The sequence below is a fragment of the Vicia villosa genome, unplaced genomic scaffold (assembly GCF_029867415.1).
Source record: "Vicia villosa cultivar HV-30 ecotype Madison, WI unplaced genomic scaffold, Vvil1.0 ctg.003279F_1_1, whole genome shotgun sequence".
Lineage (NCBI taxonomy): Eukaryota > Viridiplantae > Streptophyta > Magnoliopsida > Fabales > Fabaceae > Vicia > Vicia villosa.
The window spans coordinates 178183-204802 of NW_026706163.1; the positions used below are offsets into that span (position 1 = coordinate 178183).

The window sequence follows — 26620 nt, forward strand, 5'->3', positions numbered from 1 at the left end:
ACATAAACATAATTATGCTATTGAAAATCTTATAGACATCATTTAAAAAGTTCTGGTTTTTTTACATGTAGACAAAATGGTGATAACTATTAAAAACTCACATTCAACTGTGAAGTTTCAGGTTCAAACCTAGATGATGGCGTCCAATATATCAATATCGATTTTTGCCAATTGAGATAGATTTGGAGTTTAAAGAGTTCTGTTAAAGACTTGAATTGAAGACCAAATGATGTAGGGACCAAACATATGTCACACTATATGTTGGTTACACTGTAGTATTAGTCTAATCACATAGTTTGTGGACCATCTGGTATACTAGTTGTCTCTTTACCAATGATGTTGCTAAAACATTGTCATTATGTTCTAAGCTTCTGAAAGAAACAAGTTTCACTTGTTAGGTACATATCACCTAGGTAGATTGGTCCTAGGATTAAACAATAATTTCACACAGTAAATATAAGATATCATCATATATAGTTTTACACACAGTATATATATGATACATGAATTTTTGAGTCCCACCCAACTTTAAATGCTATTTCTTGTCTTTGCAATAATAATATAATCCAATGAAGGCAACATTGAGATACTTAGCAGGAATTGCAGGACCTAGTGGTTTTGGCTCAAATTCAACTGCTGAACATGTTACTCAAAACTGCTCTCAGTTTCTTCCTTCCAATCTAACTGCTCTCATCACTGGTAAGTCTCAAATAACCATGATTGTAGGATAGATATAATCTCTGTAGCACCGACACCTCTGAAAAAAAGTGTATCTGTGTTAGTGTATGTGTTCATATGATATAATTAATGAAGTTGAATTTTTAATGAAGGTGGCACTTCTGGTATTGGAGCAGAAACAGCTAGAGTGTTAGCAAAAAGAGGAGTGAGAGTTGTGATTGGTGCAAGAGATTTGAGGAAAGGAAGAGAAGTGAGAGAGAATATTCAAAAAGAGAGTCCAAATGCTGAGGTTATTCTGTTGGAGATTGATCTTAGCTCTTTTTGTTCTGTACAAAGATTTTGTTCAGAGTTTTTAGCTTTAAATCTTCCACTTAATATTCTAATGTAAGTTCTCTTATCATATTAATTATTAATTATCATTGTGAAAGAAAAAGTGAAAAAGTATAATCATGTTTTATGATATTTTATTATACAGAAACAATGCTGGCATATTCTCTCAAGATTTGGAATTCTCAGAAGACAAAATTGAGATGACATTTGCTACAAATTACTTAGGTACAATTTAATTACTATTTACTATTACTATTAAAACTCTAGCTAATTGGTAGCTAAAAATGAAATGATGTTCATATTTTATTGAATTTCCTTGCAGGACATTTTTTGTTAACAGAAATCTTACTAGACAAAATGATTGAAACAGCAGAAAAAACAAGTTTTGAAGGAAGAATAATAAACGTTTCTTCTGTCATACATAGCTGGGTGAAGAGAAATGGTTTTTGTTTCACACACATACTCAGTGGAAAAAAGTACAAGTACTAGTACAAACACTTTCAAACAATTGCATTAAGTTTAAATATTTATCATTTTATTTATCATTTTCAATGCAATAAATTGCAGCTATAATGGAACTCGAGCTTACGCGCAATCGAAATTGGCGAATATTTTGCATGCCAAAGAAATAGCCAGACAACTCAAGGTTAGATAGATTAATTAGAAGGAAACTGGAAACTTTATTGTCTCATTTGTGAATGTATATAATCATCATGATGCTATAAGAAAGTGAAAACAAAACTTTTCTATGCATTAGTGCATTTTGGTCCCACTAAAAAATTGTTAAAAAGTGTAACATATGATTATAGGCAAGGAATGCAAGAGTGACTATGAATGCAGTTCATCCTGGTATTGTGAAGACAAGAATTATTAACAAGGGTTTAATAACAGGTAAATATATAATTAAGTATATAAAGTTAATCACATTAGTTTCATTTCAGCAAAAGTTGAATATGGTGACATTTGAAACTTCCATGCAGATTCCTTATTTTTCATTGCATCAAAGTTGCTGAAATCTACACCACAGGGTGCATCAACAACATGTTATGTGGCTTTGAGTCCAAAAATAGAAGGGGTGAGTGGAAAATACTTTACAGATTGTAATGAGAGTAAGTGTTCTCGCTTAGCGAACGATGAATTGGAAGCTCAGAAGTTATGGAACAACACTCATGCATTGCTTCAAAAACGACTGCATCAAGCAACAATTTGAAGTACTTCTTCATATGTATAGTTGGCCACATTGGTTTTGCTGTACAAATAAGAGATCAACATGTATAAATAAAGCATATAATCATTACTATAATAAAGTGATTGGTGGTTATTCTCTATGAAGCAAATATGAGAGCCAATTGTAATCAATTTCTATTCACTATACCAAATTTGTCTTTTAGCAGCACCCCTACTAAAGCGCTTTTAGTAAAAAGCGCTGGTATAGGTTGCGCTAAAAACAAAATAAAAAAACACGCTAAAAAAGCGCTCTTATAGTGGGGGGGAACGAAAGCGCTTTCCAAAAGCGCTCTTATAGTGGGGGGGGGGGGGGGGGGGGGGGGGGGGGGGGTACGAAAGCGCTTTCCAAAAGCGCTCTTATAGTGGGGGGGTACGAAAGCGCTTTCTGAAAGCGCTCTTATAGGGGGTTTATGAAAGCGCTTTCAAAAGCGCTGCTATAGGGGGTGGGGTACAAGAGCGCTTTTATCCTAAAAAGCGCTGGTATAGCCTTAGTTACGAAAGCGCTTTTCAAAAGCGCTGTCATACCCTTTTTAAAATTAAAATTTTTAAAAACAAATTATACTAAATGCGCTCGTTTCCAAATCCCTAATTTCTTCGCTGCCCACAGAAATTCACAAAATCTTTGAACTCAGAAAACCCAGAAAATCGTTTCATCTGAAAATTGTTTCCATCGTTTCCATCTGAAAATCGTTTCCATTTCAACTCAGAAAACTCACCATCTCATAAAATCCATAATAACTCGTTCGTCTTCTTCTCATCGTCTTCTCATCGTCTTCTCTCTGTTCTCAATCGTTTCCATCTTTGCTTGTTCTCATCATCTTCTTCTCAACGGCACAGCTCGTCGCTTGTTCAACTCTGGGCTTTTGTTCAGATTATTCGAGAGACACATACAGGTAAAGGTTCTTTCTCTGAGATACATTCAATTTACCTACTCTGTGGTTTAGACTATTTAGGAGTTTTGGAATGCATATATTTCATCCACACTGACTTGGGACTTGAGAGATAGGGCATGAAGGGCGAGAATCTGAACATAGGTGGAAGTTTTGCTCAAAGTATGTTTGTAGTACCAGTATTAAATTTGGTTGCTGTAGAATAACAATTAGAATATGTTTAGATTGCTGGTAATTAGAAGGAAATATTTGATGGAACAAGTTTATGCAAAATGGATTTAATCTTTAATGGAAATATATGATGGAACAAGTTGATGGAACAATTAGAAAATGTTCAGATTGCTGGTAATTAGAAAATGTTCAGATTGCTGGTAATTAGAAATGTTTTGTAATTATTTTGTTCAGATTGCTATGTATATGTGCTAATTATTTTTCTTGTGTTTGCTTCTGAATTAAGGACTTGTTGATTCATGAATCTTTGAATCTTTGAATTGGTCATATTAGCAAGATTCATATATTATTCAATTGTATTAAGTATCTAAGGTAGTAGTAATGTATTCTATTATACGATGACTTATGATTGCCTCTTTGTATCTGCAGAATCTGAATCTCTAAAAGAAAATTGCTTAACCTTGTTCCCAATATATCACCACTCTTCTTTCTCCTTAGTTCAGGTTTGTGCTCTTAACTATACTTAAGTATACTTAAGTTAGGTTGTTATGCTTCAGGTTTTGTTGACTTATTGGAACAATGTTTCGTGAGGTTTTATATAAAAGTATAAGTTTTGAAGTTCTACTGTTATTTTGATTACATGAAAACTTTGGCATACTATTTCGTGAGGTATATTTATATATTTACTTATTTGTGGGATTGAGAATGAAAATGCTATCTTTATTCTAAACCATGATCGTTGTGCACTATGAGCATGTTTGAATGTAATACAAACATTTCAACTCTTCCTCTTGCTATTTTGCAACTTGGTTTATGGAATTCTACAAGTTTTGAAATGGATTGAACTATATTAAAACATGCTCATATATTAAATTGACTTTAAGAGATAAGAAGGAAATATCTATATTTGTTTCTGAAATGAAATGAGATGGGAAACATTCACATTATTCTCTTTCAAATTTTACATTATTCTCTTTCAAATTTTTACTAGTGATTTCATTTTCAACCAGTTTTTTGGTTTGTGGACTTATATTACCTTGAAATAAGGTAATGTCTTCTTTAAGAAATCGGGTATTCTGATTAGGTATTCTATTATGATGATAGCTATTTATTATATATCTTGACAGAATTCCTTAGTACCTGATAGAGAAACCAAGAAGCATTTGTTTAGCTTAATTAAGTCATGGATAAGACATGGATGAGATCAAACCGATTGTCGAAAGAGTACGAGAAAGGGGTATGGGAATTCGTTGAGTTTGCGGTTAAGCACTCCGAAGACCCGCTTCGAATGCCGTGTCCTTGCTTGGGTTGCTGTTATGGGGGTAAGGTTGACGGGAAACAGTTGGGATCCCATTTACTACGGTTTGGAATTGGTAGAAGTTATACATGTTGGACAATGCATGGTGAGAAAAGTAACGGGAATGCTGGGTTGAGTTGTAATAGGAAGTATGCCTCAATCGACGATTGCACAGACACATACGATTGCGATCGAGTCGAAGAGATTGCAGAAGCGCTTGAAGAAGATCTTGCGGATTGTCCCAAAATGTTTGAGAGGTTGGTAAGCGATGCAGAGAAACCGTTGTATGATGGTTGTTCAAAATTCACAAGATTGTCTGCGGTGTTAAAGTTGTACAACTTAAAGGCGGACAATGGATGGTCGGATAAAAGTTTCACAGAGTTATTAGCCCTTATGAAAGATATGCTACCAGAGGATAATGTTCTTCCCAATCGAACGTATGAAGCCAAAAAGATGTTGTCCTCTATTGGCATGAGCTATGATAAGATACATGCATGTCCAAACGATTGCGTTTTGTTTCGAAACGAGTATGCAGCGTTGAATGAGTGTCCTAAATGTGGTGCCCCTCGATATAAGAAAAAGTTGTCTCCTGCTAAAGTCTTATGGTATTTTCCTATAATTCCGAGATTTAGACGCATGTATCATAGTGAGACCGATTCAAGACACTTGACTTGGCATGCAGATGAAAGAATTATTGATGGAAAGTTGCGACATTCGGCAGACTCACCACAATGGATGAAAGTTGATATTGATTATCCTGAATTTGGAAAAGAAGCAAGAAACCTTCGGTTGTCATTGTCTACTGATGGAATGAACCCGCATGGTATTCAAAGTATCTCGCATAGCACATGGCCTGTGATTCTTATGATCTATAACCTACCTCCGTGGCTATGTATGAAGCGTAAGTACATGATGTTATCAATGCTAATTTCTGGGCCTAAACAACCAGGGAATGACATAGACGTATACTTGGCACCGTTAATCGAAGATTTAAAGTTTTTGTGGGACAACGGTGTGGAGGTTTACGATGGGTATAGGAAGGAAAGTTTCAACTTGAGGGCGATGTTGTTTGGAACAATTAATGATTTTCCAGCATACGGAAATTTATCCGGGTACAGCAATAAAGGTCAAAAGGCGTGTCCCGTTTGTGAAGATGAAACCGATACGACACGATTGGATCTTTGTCAGAAGAATGTCTTTCTCGGTCATCGTAGATTCTTAAATTCTAATCATCACTACCGTGGGTGGAGAAAAGCATTCAACGGAAAGGCCGAACATGGTACAGCCCCGCCTTTTTTGTCAGGTGATCAAATTTTTGAAAAGGTGAAAGATGTGAGCACTCAGTTTGGCAAGCCTTTTGCACATTCACTTGTCAAGGGTGGGTGGAAGAAGAAGTCCATTTTTTTTTAACTTCCATATTGGAAGTCGTTGTACGTAAGACATTTCCTGGATGTTATGCATATTGAAAAAAATGTATTTGACAGCGTTATAGGTACGTTACTCAATATACCAGGAAAGTCTAAGGATGGCGTTAACATAAGGAATGACATGGTAAACATGGGGATGAGAACTGAATTGAGACCCGTGACGAAAGGAAGACGAACATATCTGCCACCTGCTGTTTACACTCTATCTAGAAAGGAGAAGAAAACATTGTGTAAGTTCCTCAGTGAAGTTAAAGTTCCAGAAGGCTACTCTTCAGATATTAGAAGACTTGTGTCCATGAAAGACCTCAAGTTAAAGAGTTTGAAGACGCATGATTGTCATGTTATAATGGAACATTTTTTACCAATAGGTATACGTTCTATTCTTCCAGAAAAAGTAAGAAGCGCAATAACTAAGATGTGTTTCTTCTTCAGGTCAATTTGCAGTAAGGTGGTCGATCCCGCGATCTTACCAACATTGCAAAAAGAGATAGTTGTTACTTTATGTGATCTTGAAATGTATTTTCCTCCCTCGTTTTTTGACATAATGGTTCATCTAGTCGTTCATCTTGTGAAAGAGACACAATTGTGCGGACCAGCTTATATGAGATGGATGTACCCTGCTGAACGTTATATGAAAATATTAAAAGGGTACGTGAAAAACAGAAGTCGACCGGAGGGTTGTATTGCCGAACGATACGTTGTTGAAGAAGCGGTTGAGTTTTGTACTGAATATCTGTCAAATGTTCAATCAATTGGACTCCCCAAATCTCATATTGTCGAAAAAAAAGAAGGAAAAAGGCTAATTGGAAATAAAGTTGTGACAGTATCAATGGTCGAACGGGATCAAGCGCACTTATATGTTCTGCACAATGAGATTGAGGTTGAGCCGTATGTTGAAATGCACAAGGTTGTTCTCCGAGATTTAAATCCAAATAGAAATGAGAACTGGATAGTACGAGAGCACAATCGAAGTTTCATACCGTGGTTTAGGGATCATATTTATTCAAAGTATCGTTCAGATCCTGCTTCAGTAACAGAAAGGTTGAGATGTTTAGTCTATGGTCCAAGTGTAATTGTGCTTTCTTATAGCGCATACGCAATTAATGGATACACATTTTATACCAAAGAACAGGATGATAAAAGTACTATGCAAAATAGTGGTGTTACCCTGGTAGCTGAAGCAATGCACATATCAAGTGCGAATGACTTAAATCCGAAATTTGCAAATTTGTCATATTTTGGGGTTATCGAGCGCATTTTGGTGTTTGATTACGCGAAGTTTCAGATTCCTGTATTTGGTTGCAAGTGGGTTGAAAATAATAGTGGCACGAATGGATAAGTCAGGATTTTTGCAAGTGGATCTCAATAGGGTAGGGTACAAAGATGAGCCTTTCATTTTAGCCTCTCAAGCTAAACAAGTGTTCTATGTCAATGATCCGACAAGTACGAAATGGTCTATAGTGCTTTTATCTAACAAAATAGTAGATGAAAACATTGAAGATCAAGGTGATATTGGTGTTGGCATTGAATCTTGTACAAGAAACGATCAAAATGAGAATGAATCTTGTACTAGAAATGATCATAATGAGGGTATTTGGATCAATCCAACCGTCCGCGTTGTTAAGAGACGCGTAGAACACAATCCTGCTAAGAAAAGAAAGAGACGTTAGTGATAAAGGTAATAGTATACATATTCCGACTAATTTGTTTTATTCAATTTGTACCGATTGTTTTAATCAATAGTATAGTACTTATTCAATTTTGGTGCATATTCTCGTTTTGTACATAACTTTTGAACCATGTATCCGTTTGTCGACTTCTTTACATGTAACTATACTATTTTGACGATTCCGGAGCTGCTCATGCACTTATATGTTCATTTCGGGACTGTTTTTTTATCGGTTTTGCTTCTGCCCGTAATCAAAAGTCGGGCTTAGGGTCTGAATTTCGGAAAACCGACTTTATTTTTGAGTCCGTGGGGACGTTTTACCATAGCCATGTAAATTTCGTTCAATTCCGACAACTTTATTTTTTGACGCTTATTTTGATTTGTACCGATTTCGTTTCCGATTTACTTGTACATGCATGGTTTGACTTCCATTTTACTTGTATAGATTGTTAGCTTATTAATAGTGTACTAATGTGCTTTAGTTTGTTTGATACAGGTTAAATGGCTCCGGATAGAGATGCTCCACCTAAAAACTCACAAGAAAGAGATGCTCAAGAAAGAGATGCCACGGATACAAATGCTCCACCTGATACTGAAGCAAAAGAAGTTGCACGAGGCATCACTATCATGAAGGGAATCGTTCGACATAGAGACCAAGGATTAGTATACCGATTGGAATGGAATTCTGATAAACAAGCAATTGGTCCTAATTCTGCAAAGTTGATAAGTTATATTGGTACACTTGTTCGTATGCATATTCCGGTCTCCGTAGCTAGATGGAATCTGAAAAGCGAAGACTTGGATGCGAAAAAAAAAAGCGATTTGGGACGAGCTTCAGGTATATATCATATATGGTTAATTGTTGTTATTATCTTGATGATAAATTGTTTAAATTACTTATACTAACACACTATGAGTATGTTTTTTTGCAGAGGACTTTTGAGATACCAGATGATCGTAGACGCTACATACTTGGTTTGGCCGGCAAAAGATATAGAGGGTGGAAAGCTTTTTTGACAAACACTTATCTTAAGGATAAAGATGGAAACTTTCTTGAAGAGGCACCGGGACGGCCAAAAAAGTATGAGATCTTCATTGGTGAAGAAGATTGGGCTAAGTTTGTAGAGCAAAGAGATGAAGATTTTCGGAAAAGGAGTGCCAAGAATAGTGCTAGAGCATCCAAACCCGCATATCCATACAAAAAAGGGCGTTTGGGATATGCACGCTTGGAGGATAAAATTGTAAGTAAATAGAAATGCGTTTTAATTAATTGTCTAAATGTGTTTTATTTGACGATTTTATCATTTGTGTCAATGCATAGTTAGAGGAGACTAAAAGTGAGGAAACCTCACTTCCTGAACATGTGTTGTGGAGGGAAGCTCGTGTGGGCAAGGATCATGCTGTCGATCCCGAAGTTCAGAGAGTTTTTACTGAATGTGTAAGTATAATACTGTGTCTTTAATTAAATCAAATGTTTTTTAATATATAAATGATTTTTTAATGTAAATGAATTACAGGAGACCTTGTCGCAATCGGCATCCACCGGTGAGGGGAGCGTACTTAGTAGAGCACTAGATGCTCCTGAGTATCCCGGTCGGGTGAGGGGTAAGGGTCATGGTGTGACTCCAACCTCTTTTTACAAGAGTCCTAGGAGAAGAAATCCTTCAAATGAAGAAGTGTTGCAAAAGTTGGCGGAATTGCAAGCACAAGTCTCTGAATTGCAAAGAGATAAAGAGGCGTATATGAGAGAAAAGTGCAACACTTCAATATCGGTGAAAGAAACTAGTGATAAGGCTAGTATCAACTATCAAAGGAAATTTCCCGAGGTAATTATAATTTTTTTTCCTTTTAAATTGTTCTATTTTATTAATGATAATGACTTTATATTTACTATTGATTTAGGGCATTTCATCTTGCCAACTATACTTATCGGAACCGAGTTATCGACTAGTTGGCAAGGGAAAAGTGCACAACACTTTGGGAGATTTACTTCACCATAGACTGCTCCCGGATGGACACCTGAAAGTATCGGTGGATGTTGTAGTAGATCATGATGCGATGCTACCGGTACCTGACATGGTCTCAGAGACGACATTGCTGCGAGATGCAATAGGATCATTTGTTGCATGGCCCTCGGAGCTCATTACCATTAGTGATGAGGTATATTGAAAACGATTATGAATCATTTAGTTTTCGAATGTCAATTCTAAACCGTTTATTAATTATTTTTTACATTTTAATTTTAGACTGCTCCTATAAAACCCACAGTTAAGGGTAAAGGGATTTTACAGGAGGAGGAGTCCGTTGCATCACTAAAAGAGGTACATTTAAAGTGTTAATAATTAATCTGAATCTAAATCTGCATGATTTTATATTTTACATAACTTATATGATTTTTAGGCATCCGCTCGAGAGTCACAACAAGTGACGCAGCAAGTTCGTACCGTACCACCCACTGGTCCTCCGAAGCCAGCGGGAAAAAAAGGCGGTGCTTTTGTGCCTCGGTACCGGTCGACGCTCGCAACAATGGTTGATATGTCCGATTTGAAGGATGGTGCTTTACGTGAAATCGTTATGGATGAGAGTGTCTTCGGTATTGAATTCAAGTCACTTATTACACTTGATGACTTGGAGGAGATTTTTAAGCATGATCAACTAGGCGTCAATAACATGCACTCATACATTCGGTAATATTCCCTCATCCGATATATTATTTAATTAGTCCCACAATATAATTTATTTACACATTTCAATGAAAATAATCTAATGTTTATTATGTTTTTATTTAAGGTTGTTGTATGACAGAGTGTTGCGCGGGACTCCGTTGTCTAACAGATTCCGTTTCGTGTCTTCCGCCCACTGCAGCGGAATGGCAATTGATTCGGAACCGGAATCAGTTAGACAGCGCTTAGTAGATAGATTCATGTCCACCGGCAATACAGAATGTCTGCATCTTTGGGCGTATAATACCCGGCCAGTAGGGTTAGTTTCTCATTCTTTGTTCATCTAATCTCTGTTTCTTTTGTGTATAGCAAAATTTTCATATAACCTATTGTTTTTATTTATAGAGCACACTGGTTGCTGCTTGCTATCAACCCTATAAGGGAAGTCGTGTATTATCTGAATTCGGTAAATGGTGAATGGACCAATTATCCGGCCATGAAGGACATCGTTGATTTGTAAGTGGGATCGTTCTAAATATATATTCGTGTATATTTATATATATATTTACTTATTTGTGGGATTGATCTAAACATATGCTTTTATATATTTGTTAATTAGATCAATACAAGTGTTCCGAAGTCAACGGGACGCACAGGTATCCCGAACTAAATCTAGCAACATTACTTGGATCCAAGTGCAGGTACATTATTTTTCACAATGTTGCTTATAATATATTTATGCTACTTGATAAAACAATGCACAACTATAGAATCTTATTTGTTTTTCTATGTAGTGTCCGCAACAGAAAAACAGTTACGATTGCGGATACTTTGTATTGAGGTCTATGAAAGAAATCCTTCAGGCAAATCAATTAGAGATTCCGCTCACGGTATGAATTTATAACTTAAGATAATTTCATATAATTTATTACATTTAACTAAATGTATCATTCATATTTTGTTTTTGTTTTGTAGTACCTTGACGAATTCCGTGCCGCTGGATACCCGAGACTTAAGTTGGAAGAAATAAAAGAGGATTTGTGTCATTTTTATATTAAGCGCTTTTTCATGTAGGATTTGTGTCGAATTGAAGTACTATAATATTATTGATGTTGTAATGATGTATATATATAATTTTGGATATTATAATGGTATTATATTAGTATATATATATATATTGTCTTACTGATGGCTGAAATAATATCGTCGAAAATAAATTACAGGTCGAAAATATTACAGGCTGAAAACATATTACAGGTCGAAAATATTACAGGTCGACTGGGAGGATTAAATTACAGGCTGCACATTAAAATACCTCATTTAGCTACTAAAGCGCTTTTTAAAAAAGCGCTCTTAAAGGCCCACATACTAAAGCGCTTCTTTCTAAAAGCGCTGCCAAAGATTACTAAAAAAGCAAAAAAAAAAAAAAAAACAACATACTAAAGCGCTTTTGTAAAAGCGCTCTTATAGGGGGGGCTATCAGAGCGCTTTTTATGGAAAAAGCGCTCTTAAAGCCAACCCTATAAGAGCGCTTTTACAAAAGCGCTTTAGTATGTTGCGTTTTTTTTTTTTTTTTACTCTCACAGGTGGGCCTATCACAGCGCTTTTCTGGAAAAAGCGCACTTAAAGGGGGGCCTACCAGAGCGCTTTTTCCTGAAAAGCGCTCTTAAAAGGGGGCCTACAAGAGCGTTTTTTCCAGAAAAGCGCTCTTATAGGGGGGCCTACCAGAGCGCTTTTAAAAGCGCTTTCGTAGCCTATGCCAGCGCTGGCTTTGGCAGCGCTTTAAAGCGCTATTAAAGGCCAAAAAAAGCGCTTTAGTAAGCCTTGCGCGTTGTAGTGATTACTATTAGCATATATACAAGTCTCAACTGATATGTACATGCCAACATTTTTGTTGTTGTTGGTAAAAGCATATAAATGACATATTGTTCATGTGTGGATTTAGGTGATAGATTATCTTAGCTGGTGATGGGGTCTTCACATTATTGGTTGTACTGCTGCGTTCTTTTCACATACTCTTTGAAGCCTTGTTGTTTGGATGAAGGGAATGTACTTGCAAAAGATACTCTATACTAAAGTAAAACAAGGTGTTACGAGGTAGAAAGTAAGCTAATTGATTATTGGATTATACTTGAAGTCTCTTATTTATGTAGTGGTTGGACACTAATGTGTTTCAAGCAGTTATTATTTTCACTGAGGGATCATTAGTGAATAGTGTTTTTACATTTGGTTGACGTCATTTTAGTAAGCAACATGTAAAGTAAGTAAGATGTCACGACATCGTGTGAGACATTTTATTTCTATGTGTTCAAACCAGGAATCAACATGTGAAGCAAGATTTTTCATAGATTGTGAGACATCTCGTCTCGCCCAGAAGTCAGGTTGCGCTGAGTGAATCTCGCGCCTTTTGAAGATTTGTTTCTATATTTGTCTAATTTTGTTTTATGCGCATTTGAAATATAGAAGTTTTCACAAAAGATCATTCACCGGTATTGAAAAAGAACAAATCTGATTTGATGAAGATTTATCAAATCAATTATTACAAATCAAATTAATGCGTATTTGTTATTGTGCACTTGTGAGATTGGTCCAACCGCGTCTAAAGATTCAAACCCTAATGGGCTTTACACCTGGACTCTGTTGCTATTTAAGGAGGAACTATCTATTGTAAAAGACTTAGACCTTGAGAAACAAGCAAGGCGTGTTTAGTTGTATTGAGTCTTTTGTTTTGTATTCATTTTGTGTTGTTGAGCTATATTCGCTAGTCATATTCATATGTTAAGGAACAGAGTAGTTTTGAGGTGTAATTCATTTCATCATTCATAAGCTATTGCAATTGTCTAAACACTTGGGAGAGTGTTTGAGAGAAAGTAAGAGGGGTCTCATATTCAGGGGGAGTCCTAAATAGGAATTCATGGGTTGTACTAGGAAAAGAGGCATTGAACGTGGAGAGTTCAACTAAGACCAATTTGTACTTTTGACTATTAAAAGTGAATTTTCTTTCTTGGGTTAACGCCCTCCAGACGTAGGTGACTTTGCGCTGAACTGGGTGAACAATTCCTTGTGTCATTATTTTTGTTGCTATTAATTTTCTATTTACACAAGAATCTTGTCATATACATTGTTGCAACACTGTGTTTGACATTTTTGCATACGAAGAGCAGAATTTCAATTGGCATCAAAGCAGACACCCTGTTCTGGTTGGGTGAGCTCTAGGGGATCTATACATTCTGTTCAAAATGGGAAATGCTAAAGAATGATAATTTGTAATCCAGCCACCTATTCTAGATGGTACGAACTATGATTTTTTTTAAAGCCCGCATGATTGCTTTCCTCAAGTCAATGGATAACAAAATATGGAAAGAAGCCATCAAAGGATGGACACCCCTAATGATCATTGCACAAGATGACACGTGATTTCTAAAGCTATAAGAAGAATGATCTAAAGAGGAAGATGAAGAAGCTTATGGAAACTCACGTGTTCTCAATTCTATTTTTAATGGAGTTGACAAAAACATCTTTAAACTCATCAATACATGTTCTGTTGCTAAAAGCTTGGGAGATTCTCAAGACTTCAACTCCTCGCTACTAAATTTTTAAAACATGATGATGAAATAAGATGAAATAATCACTTATTTCAATATTTGACTGTAACATATCCAATAGCTCATTTGCTCCTGGTGAAAAACTTTTTGAAGAAAAGTTGGTCAGAAAGATTCTTAGATCACTTTCAAAGAGGTTTGACATGAAAGTTACAACTATTAAAGAAGCTCACAACATTGTCACTATCAAAGTGGATGAACTCATAGGCTCATTGCTCACCTTTGAGATGTACATCAATGACAAATCAGAGAAAAGAAACAAAGGTGTTGCCTTCAAAGTTAACATTGAAAAATATGACGAACATGTAGAAGAAGACACTGATGATAACCTATTTAATTCTATTTCCTTATTTGCAAGAAAATTTGGTAAGGTTACAAGAAGACTTGACAGAAGATTAAGAAAAAATGTCACAACCAATGTCAAATATAGTATACCTCCCAACTCTAAAGGTTTTGGCGCAGAGGCAGAGAATGAGACAAATTAAACAAAGGAAAAGGAGTATAATACCATGAATGCAAAGGATTTGTACACATTCAAGAAGAATATACCAATTTTCTTAAGAGAAAAAGGATACACTGCCACATTGTCAAATGAAGAATCATAAGAAGATAGTGAAGGAAAAAGGCAAACATCGTGGTTGCCTTCACAACTTGTGTGAGATTCAAGCCAAATGATCAGGATGATAATGATGAATCTAGTGATGAAGATATTTTAGATGGATATGTTCCTGAAGCATACAAACTTTTGTATCTCAAGTGGAAAGAGGAGTGTATCACTGGCGAGAAACAAAAGGTAAAGATAAATGTTATACTGCAAGATAAATTTAATCTTATCATAACAATCACAAATCTTAAAAATATGTCAAGCACCTGAACTTCGAGCTCTAAGGTATGACCAAGTAAGTTCACATAATAAATTTTAGTTCATATACTCTTGATGAAATCCTGGGAAATTTTGGGTTTGACTACATATCCACGAATACAAAAAAATAAGTTAGTTCCTCCTGAACAAAAGACTGAATTCCTGATGTAAAATTACATGTCACAACATTTGCTCGACATCATTACTAGCACATAAGAGTATACCATAGAGTTTCATGGGTATGTCACAATTTTGGGCAACAGGGGCATATACGACCCTTTTGCTACAAACTGTATGAAAAACCTTACTACCAATATCAAAATATCATGTCAAAAATACTACAAGGAATGGTCGTCCTCAATAGGTATGGAAAGTCAAAGAGACAACTACAAGTCACATTGTTCATACCTTCCTAAGGGATTCCTCTCATAAAGATTGATATTTTGATAGTGGCTACTCCAGACACATGACTGGTAAGAAGAATTATTTGAAAGATGTAAAATCTTATTCAAATAACTATGTTACTTTTGGTGATGGTGCTAAAGGCAAGATCATTGGAAAAGGGAAATTGGATTATCCAGGCCTCTCTAGTCTAGATGGAGGTCCTTCTAGTTGAAAGTGTGACTGCAAATCTCATCATTATCAGCCAGTTGTATGATCAAGAATTATGTGTAAATTTCAATCGTTCTGAATATATTGTCACCAATAAACATCTGGAACAGATCATCACACAATTTCTACACGCAGAGTTGTCAAGTAAATGATCAATCTCTAGCAAGCTTGATCTCTAAAGAAGATGAAATCAAGTTGTGGCACTAGAAACTAGGTCATATAAATCTCAGAAGCATGATGAAGATTATCTATGAAAAAACTATCAATGGTCTTCCTAAACTCAAGATTTTTTAAATCCCTTTTTGAAAATTAGTATTTTCTAAATTAATTTAAAAAGCGCTTTTACTGTATTTAAAAATTAATTTTTGAGTTTTCTTGAGTCGAATACCGTTTTCACTCTTTCGAGCTGAAAGCAGTATCATGGTATTTCTACTTTCGAAGTAAATATTCAACAGTAAAAACTGAATTTTTCAGATCTAAAAATAATTCTCGTTATAAAATTTAACATGCAATTCGTCATAATACCGCCAGCATGACGATCTTCATATTCCGGACTCATCAGACTTACGCTGACATGTTAAAAGCAATAAATAAACAACTTATTTTCATGACATTCATATTAAAAAATAGTAAGTAAAAAGAACCTCGAAATAGCATAAAGGTAGAAACTTGAATTGATTAAATGCTCTTAAGGGAGACTTTTGATCTGGCACAATTTGCTTGAAGTAAATGTGGCAATAACTTGAAAATAAAACAACAACAATGGTAGAATAAAACTAGAAGCAACTAAGTAAGCAAACCTCCAAGATGTAAGAAATTTAATTTGCAAGTACACGTCAAAGTGAGATATAAGTGCTTTTACAAAGTGTAGTTTTTGACTCTAACAAAGCTTGGATGATGAAATTAGTGAACTACAATCCTTTATATAGTGAAAAACTCGTACATGAACTACTGAAATCACACAATTTGAGTGGGAGTGAAAGAAAATGGGGGCAAAACGGCTAATACTAGTGCTATTTTTCTGGGCACTAACGTCGTGACGGGCGTGAGCTAGGCTGACGGCCTGCCCATCATGACTCTTTCAAGAAATTGCTAGATTGTGGGCCATGACGGGTGTCAACTGGGATGATGGCCTGTCCATCATGGTTCTTTTACTTGAATCCTCTTATTTGTTGACTTTATGGTGACGGTGTGGTGTGCATGACGCCCGTCATGACTAGGCTGTGCCCGTCAAGGCCATAGGAATCTTAGAATTTATTTTTCGTTTTCACCGTTTTATCGCGTAGAGACCTCTAGCTACCAAATACCTGAAATACATACATAATACCAACATAAAACCACAAAAATGCTTACTCTAAAACAATTGTCAATCGAGCTAATAAAATACTACATTTTACATGTTATCATTATACAAATTTTAAATTGCATAAGTTTAAATTCATTTGTGTTTTTTATGACTTAACGTAACTACAAATCATTGAGAAAGTGTTGAGAAATATGTCTTATAAAGTTGGAGAAGTTATTAACGACTAATGACAAATGTTTAAAGGATTTTTCATATACCGGAAATATGTGCACTCTTAAAAGATCCGGACATTTCATAGCACTCTTAATATGTGGTGGTGATGCACTTTCATGTACCGGAAATTTCAAATTTCCGGTACTTCTCCATATACCGTAAATTTGAAAAATCAGGTATCGGAAATTTTAACTTTCCGGTATGTAGCATCAGACACGTAAAATTGGTAAAATCAACAAAATTTCTGGTATTTATATGAAATTTCCAGTACGGTACCGGAAATTTCAAAAAATCCGGTATTTTACGGGGATAATTTGGTAAAAATGCCCTATTTGAGGGGGTGGCAGGTATAAAATGTGGGGTGGCAAGTTAAATTCTCGGATATTTACTTTTTGATGATTTTGGCAACAGGAATTTTTTTTTCAAAAAAAGGTAACATTTTTGAATAAATAGTGTCGGAGGCATTTTGAAAATAACATAAAATTAGGGGGTGACAAGTATAAAAAAGGGGGTGGCAAGTTAATTTCTTCCATTTAGTGGACTTACTCTTGAGATAAGCCCATTAACAAATGAGGCCCAATATTTCCTGAAACTCCAGAAACTATGTTCTCGTCCTTCTTTCTTCTTAGTAGCAGAAGAGCTTGTTAGAAAGAGCAAGGTTGTGAATGGTGAATTTTTGAGAGGAAATAGTATCAATGGATATCAAAATCAAAATAAAGGGAGAAATAGAAAAGGTGAATGGGAAAGAACTAAGTTATAATGATTTTGTTGAAAGATATATGGAGAAAAACAAGCCAGTGGTGCTAACTGGATTAATGGACGATCATTGGAAGGCTTGCACTGATTGGGTTAGCCCTAATGGAAAACCTAATCTCCAATTTTTCTCAACTCATTTTGGTTCCTCCAAAGTTCAGGTATCAAAATTGTTACTACTTGTTACTTAATTTCCATAAAATCTATATTTAAGGTCTAATAACATTAATTAGAGCTGCAGAATTATTCAATTTGAGATTCCTTTAACTCAGTTTGAAAATTTGAAATGTTGATGCTATCAGCTGATTGAAATTTTGGCAATGGAAAGGTTGCAGACTGTGATACTAGAGATTTTACTGATCAAAAAAGGGAGGAGATGTTGGTCACCGATTTCGTACGACTTTGCTTTAAAGATGAGGGTTCTGCAGTTCAGTGCAGTAATCAAAATGGTGTGAGTAATGGTGACTCTGCATCTGTTCCGTATTTGAAGGATTGGCATTTTGTGAAGGTATCATTTTTGGCTTTTCATCGCGTTATCGTTGATTGTTGTAGATTTGTACTACCTTTTCATAATTTGCTTTGAAGTTTGTCCCTGTCAACCTAGGGGTGGCAAAATGGATGGATTGGATGGATTTGGATTGGATTGTTAATGGATGGATCAAAGCGATCCATTAATCCGTTAACAATCCATTAAATTTTCTTTTGAAAAATCCAATCCAATCCATCCACTAAGAGATATAATCCATCCAATCCATCCATTAAGGTATTTCTAATGGATGGATATCCATCCATCCATAAAATTAACTTAAATTCTTTTCTTTTTTTATTAATTTTACAAAAACAATTTTTTTATGAAACTTTTTAAAAGAATTTTAATTATAAATATTTGTCTCTATAGTAACTCTAATCAACTAACGTCTTGATTAACTTTACTTTTTTTTATCATTAACTTTCTAATTCTAAGAAAATTAAAATTCATTGTGTCGCAATTAAACTATTTTAACATGAATGTTAAATTAAATAAATTCAATGCGTACCAATTAAGCAATTTTAGCGTTAATATTAAATTAAATATAGACAAAGTATCTGAGCATCATTAATTTTTTTCAAGGAGATGTTGTACATATTGTATCATTAATCCTGCATCATCAATTTTAATGTTAATACTAACGTTAATATTCATACTTTTTTACAATATGATACAGGAAAGAAAATTTATGGGTGTGAATATTATGAGAAACAAAAATGTTAAAAAATTGTTTAATTTTAAATTTTTCATGTTTTTTAATAAAAAAGTAATTTATTAAGTAATAAACTAAAATCCATTGGATTTATAAAATGAGATGGATGGATTGAATCCATCCATGTAGTTTGATGGATGGATTGGACCAATCCATTAAATTTGTTTTTTGGTTAATGGATGGATTGGATGGATAAATTATTGGATGGATTGGATGGATATTCTCTTAATGGATTTTATTGCCACCCCTATGTCAACCTAGATGATGGTTTACTAAGTAATTTCTTTTTGTAACTATTGCAGGAGTATCCTGATTACGTACCATACATCACTCCGATGTTCTTTTGTGATGATTGGCTCAACTTGTATCTCGATAACTTCAGAATGAATACTTACTCTGACAGAGATCAGCAAAATAAGGAAATATGTTGCTCTGATTATCGTTTTGTTTACATGGGAGTTAAAGGTGTGATTTTAGTGGGACGGAATCTTGAAATGACCATGAATCTCAGATGATTCTGCACTTTTCTATGCCAAGAGACGAGCAATCCAACAGTAACTTCTTATTTTCACTTCTCCTGGCAGGATCTTGGACTCCTCTACACGCTGATGTTTTCAGATCGTATAGCTGGTCAGCAAATGTCTGTGGAAAGAAGAGATGGTTTTTCCTAGATCCTTCCCAGTGTCATCTTGTGTTTGACAGGTATGAATACATTTTCCTAATCAAAATTCATGGGTTTTTTAATAGAAGTTGGGCATTGTGTTACAAAAACAAATCTACTAGATTATCAATACATATTCTTTATTCAAATTATCTATGAACTCATTACTATTGAAGTCCACCTTGACCAAGAATTTTATGGATTATATTCCCTTGTATCTCTCATTTTCGTTCTTTGTTTTGGTTCTATCTCTATAATTTTGGATGTGTTCTTCTTTTGTGGTAAAGGATGAGGATGGAGGTGCTTTGATGTATAGTATTTTTGTTTGTTTATCAGAGCTAATTATCTTTAAGTTTTGATTCAGGAATGTGAAAAACTGTGTATATAATATCTTTGATGAAGTATCTGACTCAAAATATCCTAGTTTTAAAAAGGTAAATCTATAGTTTCCTTCTTCTGATAAACTCTATGGTACCATTATCATTTTTCTGCTTCAGCCTTAAGTGAACTTGTCACATATGCAGGCTATCTGGTTAGAATGCACACAAGAAGCAGGGGAAATCATATTTGTTCCCAGCGGATGGTATCACCAAGTTCATAATTTGGTATGTTCTGGTTCCAATATTCATTGCCGTTATATTCTGCTTTATTTTGGAAGGAATATTGTTACATACCAAATAAAATAACGATTTTAGCTTCTTCGATTGTGCAAACTGCAGAAGCTGTTTGTATTTTTGTTGTGTTTCAAATGAAACTCGTATTTAACTTGTTGCATCTGTTAAATAAGATGTTCTTAAGGAAGCTAACATTATGCTAGTTGCTACTACTTGTTATGAGCACTGCATCGCAACATATAAATAAAGATTGTCAAGGTAGAAAACTCAGTGCCACCAGTAATGAAAAACTGTGTGGTTTCCAGGAGTTTGCAGTTAGTATCATTGACATATAATGCTTTTTATTGGAGGTTCATTGGCATATAATGGTTACTTTTTTCTGAATATGTAAAAAGATAATAACTAGTTGATTGATTGGATCAATATGTTATAAGCAGAATGACAATACAATTAGGATAGAAACCAATATAGATTAACATGGATTTCCAACAGCAAATTTAGGCCTTGTTTACTTAGTTTGTGAAAACATTTTCTGTTTTCACTTTAATTTGTCAATAAGATTTGAGACTCCTGAAGGTTATCATTTTGGTGAAATGCTAGCTAGGGATGATAAGTAATGAAAGTAATATTTATGGCATTTTCAATGTTTCCAAAAAAAATGCACATTGTCGTTCACTTCAAGAGTCTATGATCTCTTTGTTAACTAGTAAAACTAACACAATTTTTAGAAAATGAAAATAGAAAATGTTTTCACAAAGTAAACAATTCTTGAAATAAGCAACAATGGTCCACTCATCTAATCTCATAACTGGTACCAACTCTATGGTCAAAAGAGAAGTGATGTTCTTGGCCAAAATCAAATTGTTCCTGCCAAAATTTCAGTCTCCACAAATCTTCAACAAACAAGTCACATTATTCCCAATATGAGTGTCCACCCATCATTCCGAGGGCTGGAAGTTTCGAAAAAGTCTTTGAAATGGACATTGTTGTCATTGATCATCTGCTAAACACAAACCCCCTTCATCTTGGAAGCCTAATCTAATGTTTTATGAACAAACGCTGCTTTAATCGGTCGTTTTGCACCATATGAAACAGTTTTTACTTAAATTTTCAATCACCGGTTCCTTCATGGGGGCCTCACCACCTTTGTTATGAGAGGAATTTGCGAAAGATGAGTCAAAGAACTCGAAGTTGTCAGGTTCACGAAGCTTTGAGGAGTAGACAGCCCTGGGTTCATGTTTGGACGACGAATCAAACTGTGGTGGAGATAAAAAGGAATGCAAGGCAGCATCAAAAGAAGGATGTTTGCTGCTTTTGGGCGATGATGCACAAATGGGAGACATTATGGAAAATGAGCTAACCAATTGCTTTATAGGGCTTGTTGGAGGATGATGGGAAGGAATGATGTCAGGCTGAGGAGAAGGAGCAACTTGCTGCTCATCCTCAGGATCAAAACCACCAGATAGAGGATAATAGTAGTGTTGCCCTCTCATAGTGGCTGACTGTAGCATTTCATCAAGGTGTTCATCCAACATGTTGTTTCCTGGACTAGGGGTCGGGATAGCCTCTAGATTGATGTCAGGTCTGGGAGACGCCAGGGGAGATGAAAAGGAAGGAACAGGGTTAGGCATGGCATTATTGTGGATTTTGGTCGGATCATCTGTTAGAGTTTTGGTAGTTTTAATCTTTTTCTCTTTGGAGACGGAAGTATTTTCAAAGGTGGATTTCCTTTTGTTTTTACAGGACGACGATGAAGCAGGAGCATTCTTCATGCTCCCTATAAATCTAAGTAAGCTTACAAGAGTAAATTGATATGAACGATGAACTTTGTTTCTATTTCAAATCTCATGCCTTGAAAGGTTGGATAGGGAATGCTTTTATAGAGGTCTTGATCTTTTGAGGCTTCTTTGCAGAACTAGAATAAATGAGAAACCCTTAGTCTTCCATGTAATTGCAAAAATTCCATTCATGCCTTAATTTTATGTTTCACTAGCAAGGCATATTTCTGGTCCTCAGTTGTGAGGATAACAAAAATTTCTTCTTGGAAGTTGAGATACCAAAAGTTACTTTTACTATTTAATTTATTGATTTTAAGCATAAACTTAAAGTGAAGAGTGAATGATCCCTTCACCTTTAATACCATTTAAGACACTTGTTTTCCTTGGTGCCCAAGAAGTTATTCATCCTCTCATCTCTATCCTCAGTCTTCACATATAAAATGATTTCCTCTTCATTTATTTTAACTTGAAATGATAATGTCAAATCCATTTTATTTTAACATGAAATGGTCATGTCAAGTCTAATCAACTTTTGTACTTGGCCTCCAAGTAATTGCCCGTCCTCGGATCTTTATCATCAGTCCTCACCCTTGGGAAAATATATTTTAACAAAGGATTTGTCTTATCTCTTCATTTCATGTGATGCTTAGTGTTCATTTCAAGCATACGTTTTCCTTTTCTTGTAGTGGACTTGATATTAAAATTGAGGAGCATTGATTCTCTCATCATGCTTGATGGTAAACTTCATACATACTATCTTAGTGATTTCCATTTCCACTCAGGAGCACACATCAAATACCAAATAAGATAATAATTTTAATCATATTCACATAAGTGTTTGTTATCTTCAAAATATTAAAAAGATTTTGCTTCTAGAAATGGGGCCTAAAGTTCTGAGTCTATAGCAGCTTTGTAATCAGATTGTGAGCAACTTTGTTATCAAATTGTTCTGTCGAGGAAATTTGATATGATTTGATCATTTTGTATCTCTTTTATTCTTTCAGGAGGATACAATATCTATAAACCACAATTGGTTCAATGCCTATAACCTTTCTTGGGTGGTAAATTGAGCAATGCGATCAAGTATATATTTGCATTTCAATCAGCCTCAAAGGATAAATATAATTGAACTAAGTTTATCTCATGACTTTTCATGCTATGACAGTGGAATTTACTTTTAAGGGACTACAATGAGGCCAAGGAATACATAGAAGACATCAAGGATATATGTGATGATTTTGAAGGTCTCTGCCAGCGCAATCTTGCTGCTAACACAGGTGCAGTACCATGTATTACATTTTCGTATGTTGTTGGGACAAACTAATTTGGATGTCTTGAACAAAAGATCTAAATATGTAATAACATAGGGAGGGTTCTGGTATATTTTTATAATACTGATGTTGCTAATTTGTGCACTTGAACTACATTTTTCTCAATATTAGTACTTGCTAGAGCAATTTACCTTACCATAAAAGACAAGTTCTGTAGCAAGTTTAATAGAAACTACATTTTAATATCATACTATGTAAGATTGATGATTCTTTCACTGACTTAACTCTTAAAACAGGGATGAATTTTTATGACTTCTTTACTTTCATTTCATACTTCACCTTGGCCAACTTGGTGTTGCTTTGCTACATAAATAGAAGAGATGGAAGTACAGCTGGGAACTCATCAAGAGTAGCTCAGCATGCATCCATGAATATTGGGTCTATTAGGAAGATTGCATCAGAGATGAAACACAGTGGTGGTCTAGAAGGGAATCATGATTGCGTAGTGGATATGATAAAAACATTTGAAGATCCTAGGTTTTCCAAATTCTGCATGCAGGTGGGAAAAACATATTTAATGATACACGGGCAATCGGATTTGTTCTCTGATTTTGTGGGTGCTTCCATGGTTGATTTGGTGGATCTCGGTATTTTGAAAGCACGCACTTCTTCTAAGGTTTATGCACCTGAAGACCTCATCAAGTTTATAGACAACGCCTTTGCAAAACAGGGTGACTCTTACATCGAGTCATCTGTACAGCGTGTTGCTTGATTGCCCTATTGAAATTCATGTTTCACAACTGATTTCGATTGCACTTGAAGTTGGGACCAGTTACTGCAATGACAATTTTCAACTCTTACATATGATCTTCTCAAACAAGAATATTACCTCCCATTTTGCACTTGCCTTTGTCTAAGTAAGCCTTCCTCGTTACACTGTCTTTAATCAACCTCTCCTTGTTATGGTGCATTCTTTGCTCAAGATAATTTTTAATAACATATCTCCATGCTAATGAGTTTCTTGATTCTTCTGGTTCATCCAGCTGTTAAGAAACCAATACCTACTTTCAATTGGATCTTCATTTTCTGTGCCCACAAATTGAGTTATACTTTTGTCTGACCAAATTTTTTCAAGAGCAATAGCATATATAAACTTGAAGTGCACTAGTGAGAGGGGTTTGGTGACATTCATGGTCAATTCTCCTTTTGCAACAACTGGGTCTGAATGGTAGTTATGTGAATGGCTGAAGCTGGTCCACTGAGTTTCTTATCCCAAGACTTCACCAGGTCCCTTTTTATTGCTACCGTGCACTAGTTGGATGCGGATTGGTTGGATAACTTGTTATTTATGTTGTTATGTAACTAGTAACGAACCCGTGCATTCGCACGGGTTACGGGACGCGCATTTGTTTCAACTATATATTTTTTAATAAAAAATGTCTGACCTGTGAAAAAATAATAATTGAATTTATAATTAATAAGTTATTATTTTGATTAGTAACTTCATGTCCCGTTTTTTTTTTTTAATAAGCAATTGATTGATTGAAAGCTCGCACTAGGGGTGCAACCCTTACAAAAAAAGCCGAAGGCCCTAGAGGGAAAAAGGAGCGGATAATGGAAGTTTAAACCATTCATAGTAAATTGGTCTAAACTTAGTATATCCACTACATAACCACCTCCAAGAAAGAAAGACAATGTTAGAACAAATGACATCAAAACAAAAAACCTCCCCCTTAAAAATAATGGCATTCCTCATTAGCCAAATACTCCAAATAGTTGCAAACCAAACGTGGTTGATCAAAATACGACGTTTACTACAAACCACCTTCTCTTGAATGACGTCAAAACGAAGCATCTCCTCTTCGGTGAAATCGATCGGTGTGCCAAGCCATAAGAAAACATGCTTCCAAATACCTTTCACCTCTTGGCAATTGAAAAAAAGATGGGAAGAGGATTCTAGGCAAGAGCCACACATCACACAATCCGGACAAGTAACGTTAGCAACACCTCTAAGCAACAATTGGTCTCTAGTTGGTATCCGATCAATGAGGACTTTCCAAGCAAAAACCTTAATTTTTGGCGGGAGCTTAAGATCCCACAACACTTTCAAAGAATCGATAACTATAGGATCCCAAGCTAAAGATTTGGCATTATCAACCGCGTGAGCCAAACTTGAGACGGAAAAGATTTTGTCTCCATTGAAGGACCAAGAGAAAGTGTCTCGACTAGAATCGCAAGGAATAAATCCGTGGAGCATGTCGACAAACCGAGGCCAGTTCTGGCTGGCAGCAGCCGCGGCTGTTATGCTGCTGTCGGGAATGGAATCGGCCGAGAACAAAGCTTCCCACCTCCAACTATGTATCCCATCCGTCCACACTAAAGTATCCGCCACCGTGCTATGTTTCTTGCTAGAAAGAGCATATAAATCTGGAAAAACCATGCGTAGAGGTTGGTCACCCATCCGCCTATTATGCCAAAAAAGAACATCTTTGCCATTCTTGCAACTACACTTGAAACTCCCGGAAAAATCGTTTGCGACCCTATCCTCCAACAAATTAATCTTGTATAAATCTCTCCACCAAATAGATTCACCCTTTCTTTGCCACATTCCCCCGTCAACTTGAATTCTAATTTTAGGACAAAAATACCTAGCTTTTATAAAACTATTCCATATAGCCTCATCGTCATGCAAGATTCTCCACTTCCATTTTAAGAGAAGAGCATTGTTCATTTCTTTAACATCCCTAATGCCCAAACCACCCTTCGCCTTAGGCAAGCAAACCACATCCCACTTAACCCAATGGATACTCCTTTTATCAAGCTTGCCGCTCCATAAAAAATCACTTTGGATTTTCCTAATTTCCTTGACAATATTTCCGGGAACTTTGAAGAAGGAAAGAGTGAAAATAGGAATAGAGTTTAAAACCGAATTGATAAGCGTCACTCTACCTCCCATTGAAATGTTCCTTCCTTTCCACGCGGAGAGACGCCTCTTTAATTTGTTGGTCACTTCTATCCACACTTTCTTCCTTCTTGGATTATCCCCCACCATTATGCCAAGGAACTTGAAAGGGGTAGCACCGGCGTTCATAATCCACTCGCCCACGTTCACTCCGATAATACTACTTTTAGCGAAATTAATCCTCAATCCGGAGACCAATTCGAAACCTCTCAAAATCACCTTCATATGCCACAAGTTTTCACAAGAAGCTTCACCTAGAAGAATAGTGTCGTCCGCAAATTGAAGGATGTCTACACCTTCCTCCGCACCAAACAAAAAAGGCTTGAAATTCCCCATCTCCACCGATTTCCTCACAATAGCGGTCAAACCTTCCATAGCGAGAACAAAAAGAAA

The 26620-nt window shown here is 35.7% G+C and overlaps 2 protein-coding genes across 5 annotated transcripts; both read left to right on the plus strand.

The window, feature by feature from the left end:
- The first annotated feature begins 267 nt into the window (after positions 1–267).
- LOC131640706 (short-chain dehydrogenase TIC 32 B, chloroplastic-like) lies at positions 268–2357 on the plus strand. 2 transcript variants are annotated; one of them, XM_058911093.1, is made up of 7 exons: positions 268–699; positions 831–1062; positions 1154–1233; positions 1331–1490; positions 1576–1654; positions 1818–1899; positions 1989–2357. In XM_058911093.1, exons 1-7 carry the CDS (start codon positions 570–572, stop codon positions 2216–2218), a joined length of 993 nt encoding a protein of 330 aa, XP_058767076.1. In that variant the 5' UTR covers positions 268–569; the 3' UTR covers positions 2219–2357. The 2 variants fall into 2 exon arrangements, with proteins under 2 accessions (XP_058767076.1, XP_058767077.1); XM_058911094.1 differs by having other exon boundaries at positions 271–699; positions 1331–1484.
- Positions 2358–17525: 15168 nt separating this feature from the next.
- Positions 17526–25206, plus strand: LOC131640703 (arginine-specific demethylase JMJ20-like). 3 transcript variants are annotated; one of them, XM_058911088.1, is made up of 9 exons: positions 17526–17861; positions 18029–18208; positions 19244–19406; positions 19526–19643; positions 19967–20036; positions 20127–20207; positions 22999–23055; positions 23160–23271; positions 23562–25201. In XM_058911088.1, exons 1-9 carry the CDS (start codon positions 17643–17645, stop codon positions 24035–24037), a joined length of 1476 nt encoding a protein of 491 aa, XP_058767071.1. In that variant the 5' UTR covers positions 17526–17642; the 3' UTR covers positions 24038–25201. The 3 variants fall into 3 exon arrangements, with proteins under 3 accessions (XP_058767071.1, XP_058767072.1, XP_058767073.1); XM_058911089.1 differs by having other exon boundaries at positions 17724–17861; positions 18003–18208; positions 23562–25206; XM_058911090.1 differs by having other exon boundaries at positions 17730–17861; positions 18036–18208; positions 23562–25206.
- Positions 25207–26620: the final 1414 nt, after the last annotated feature.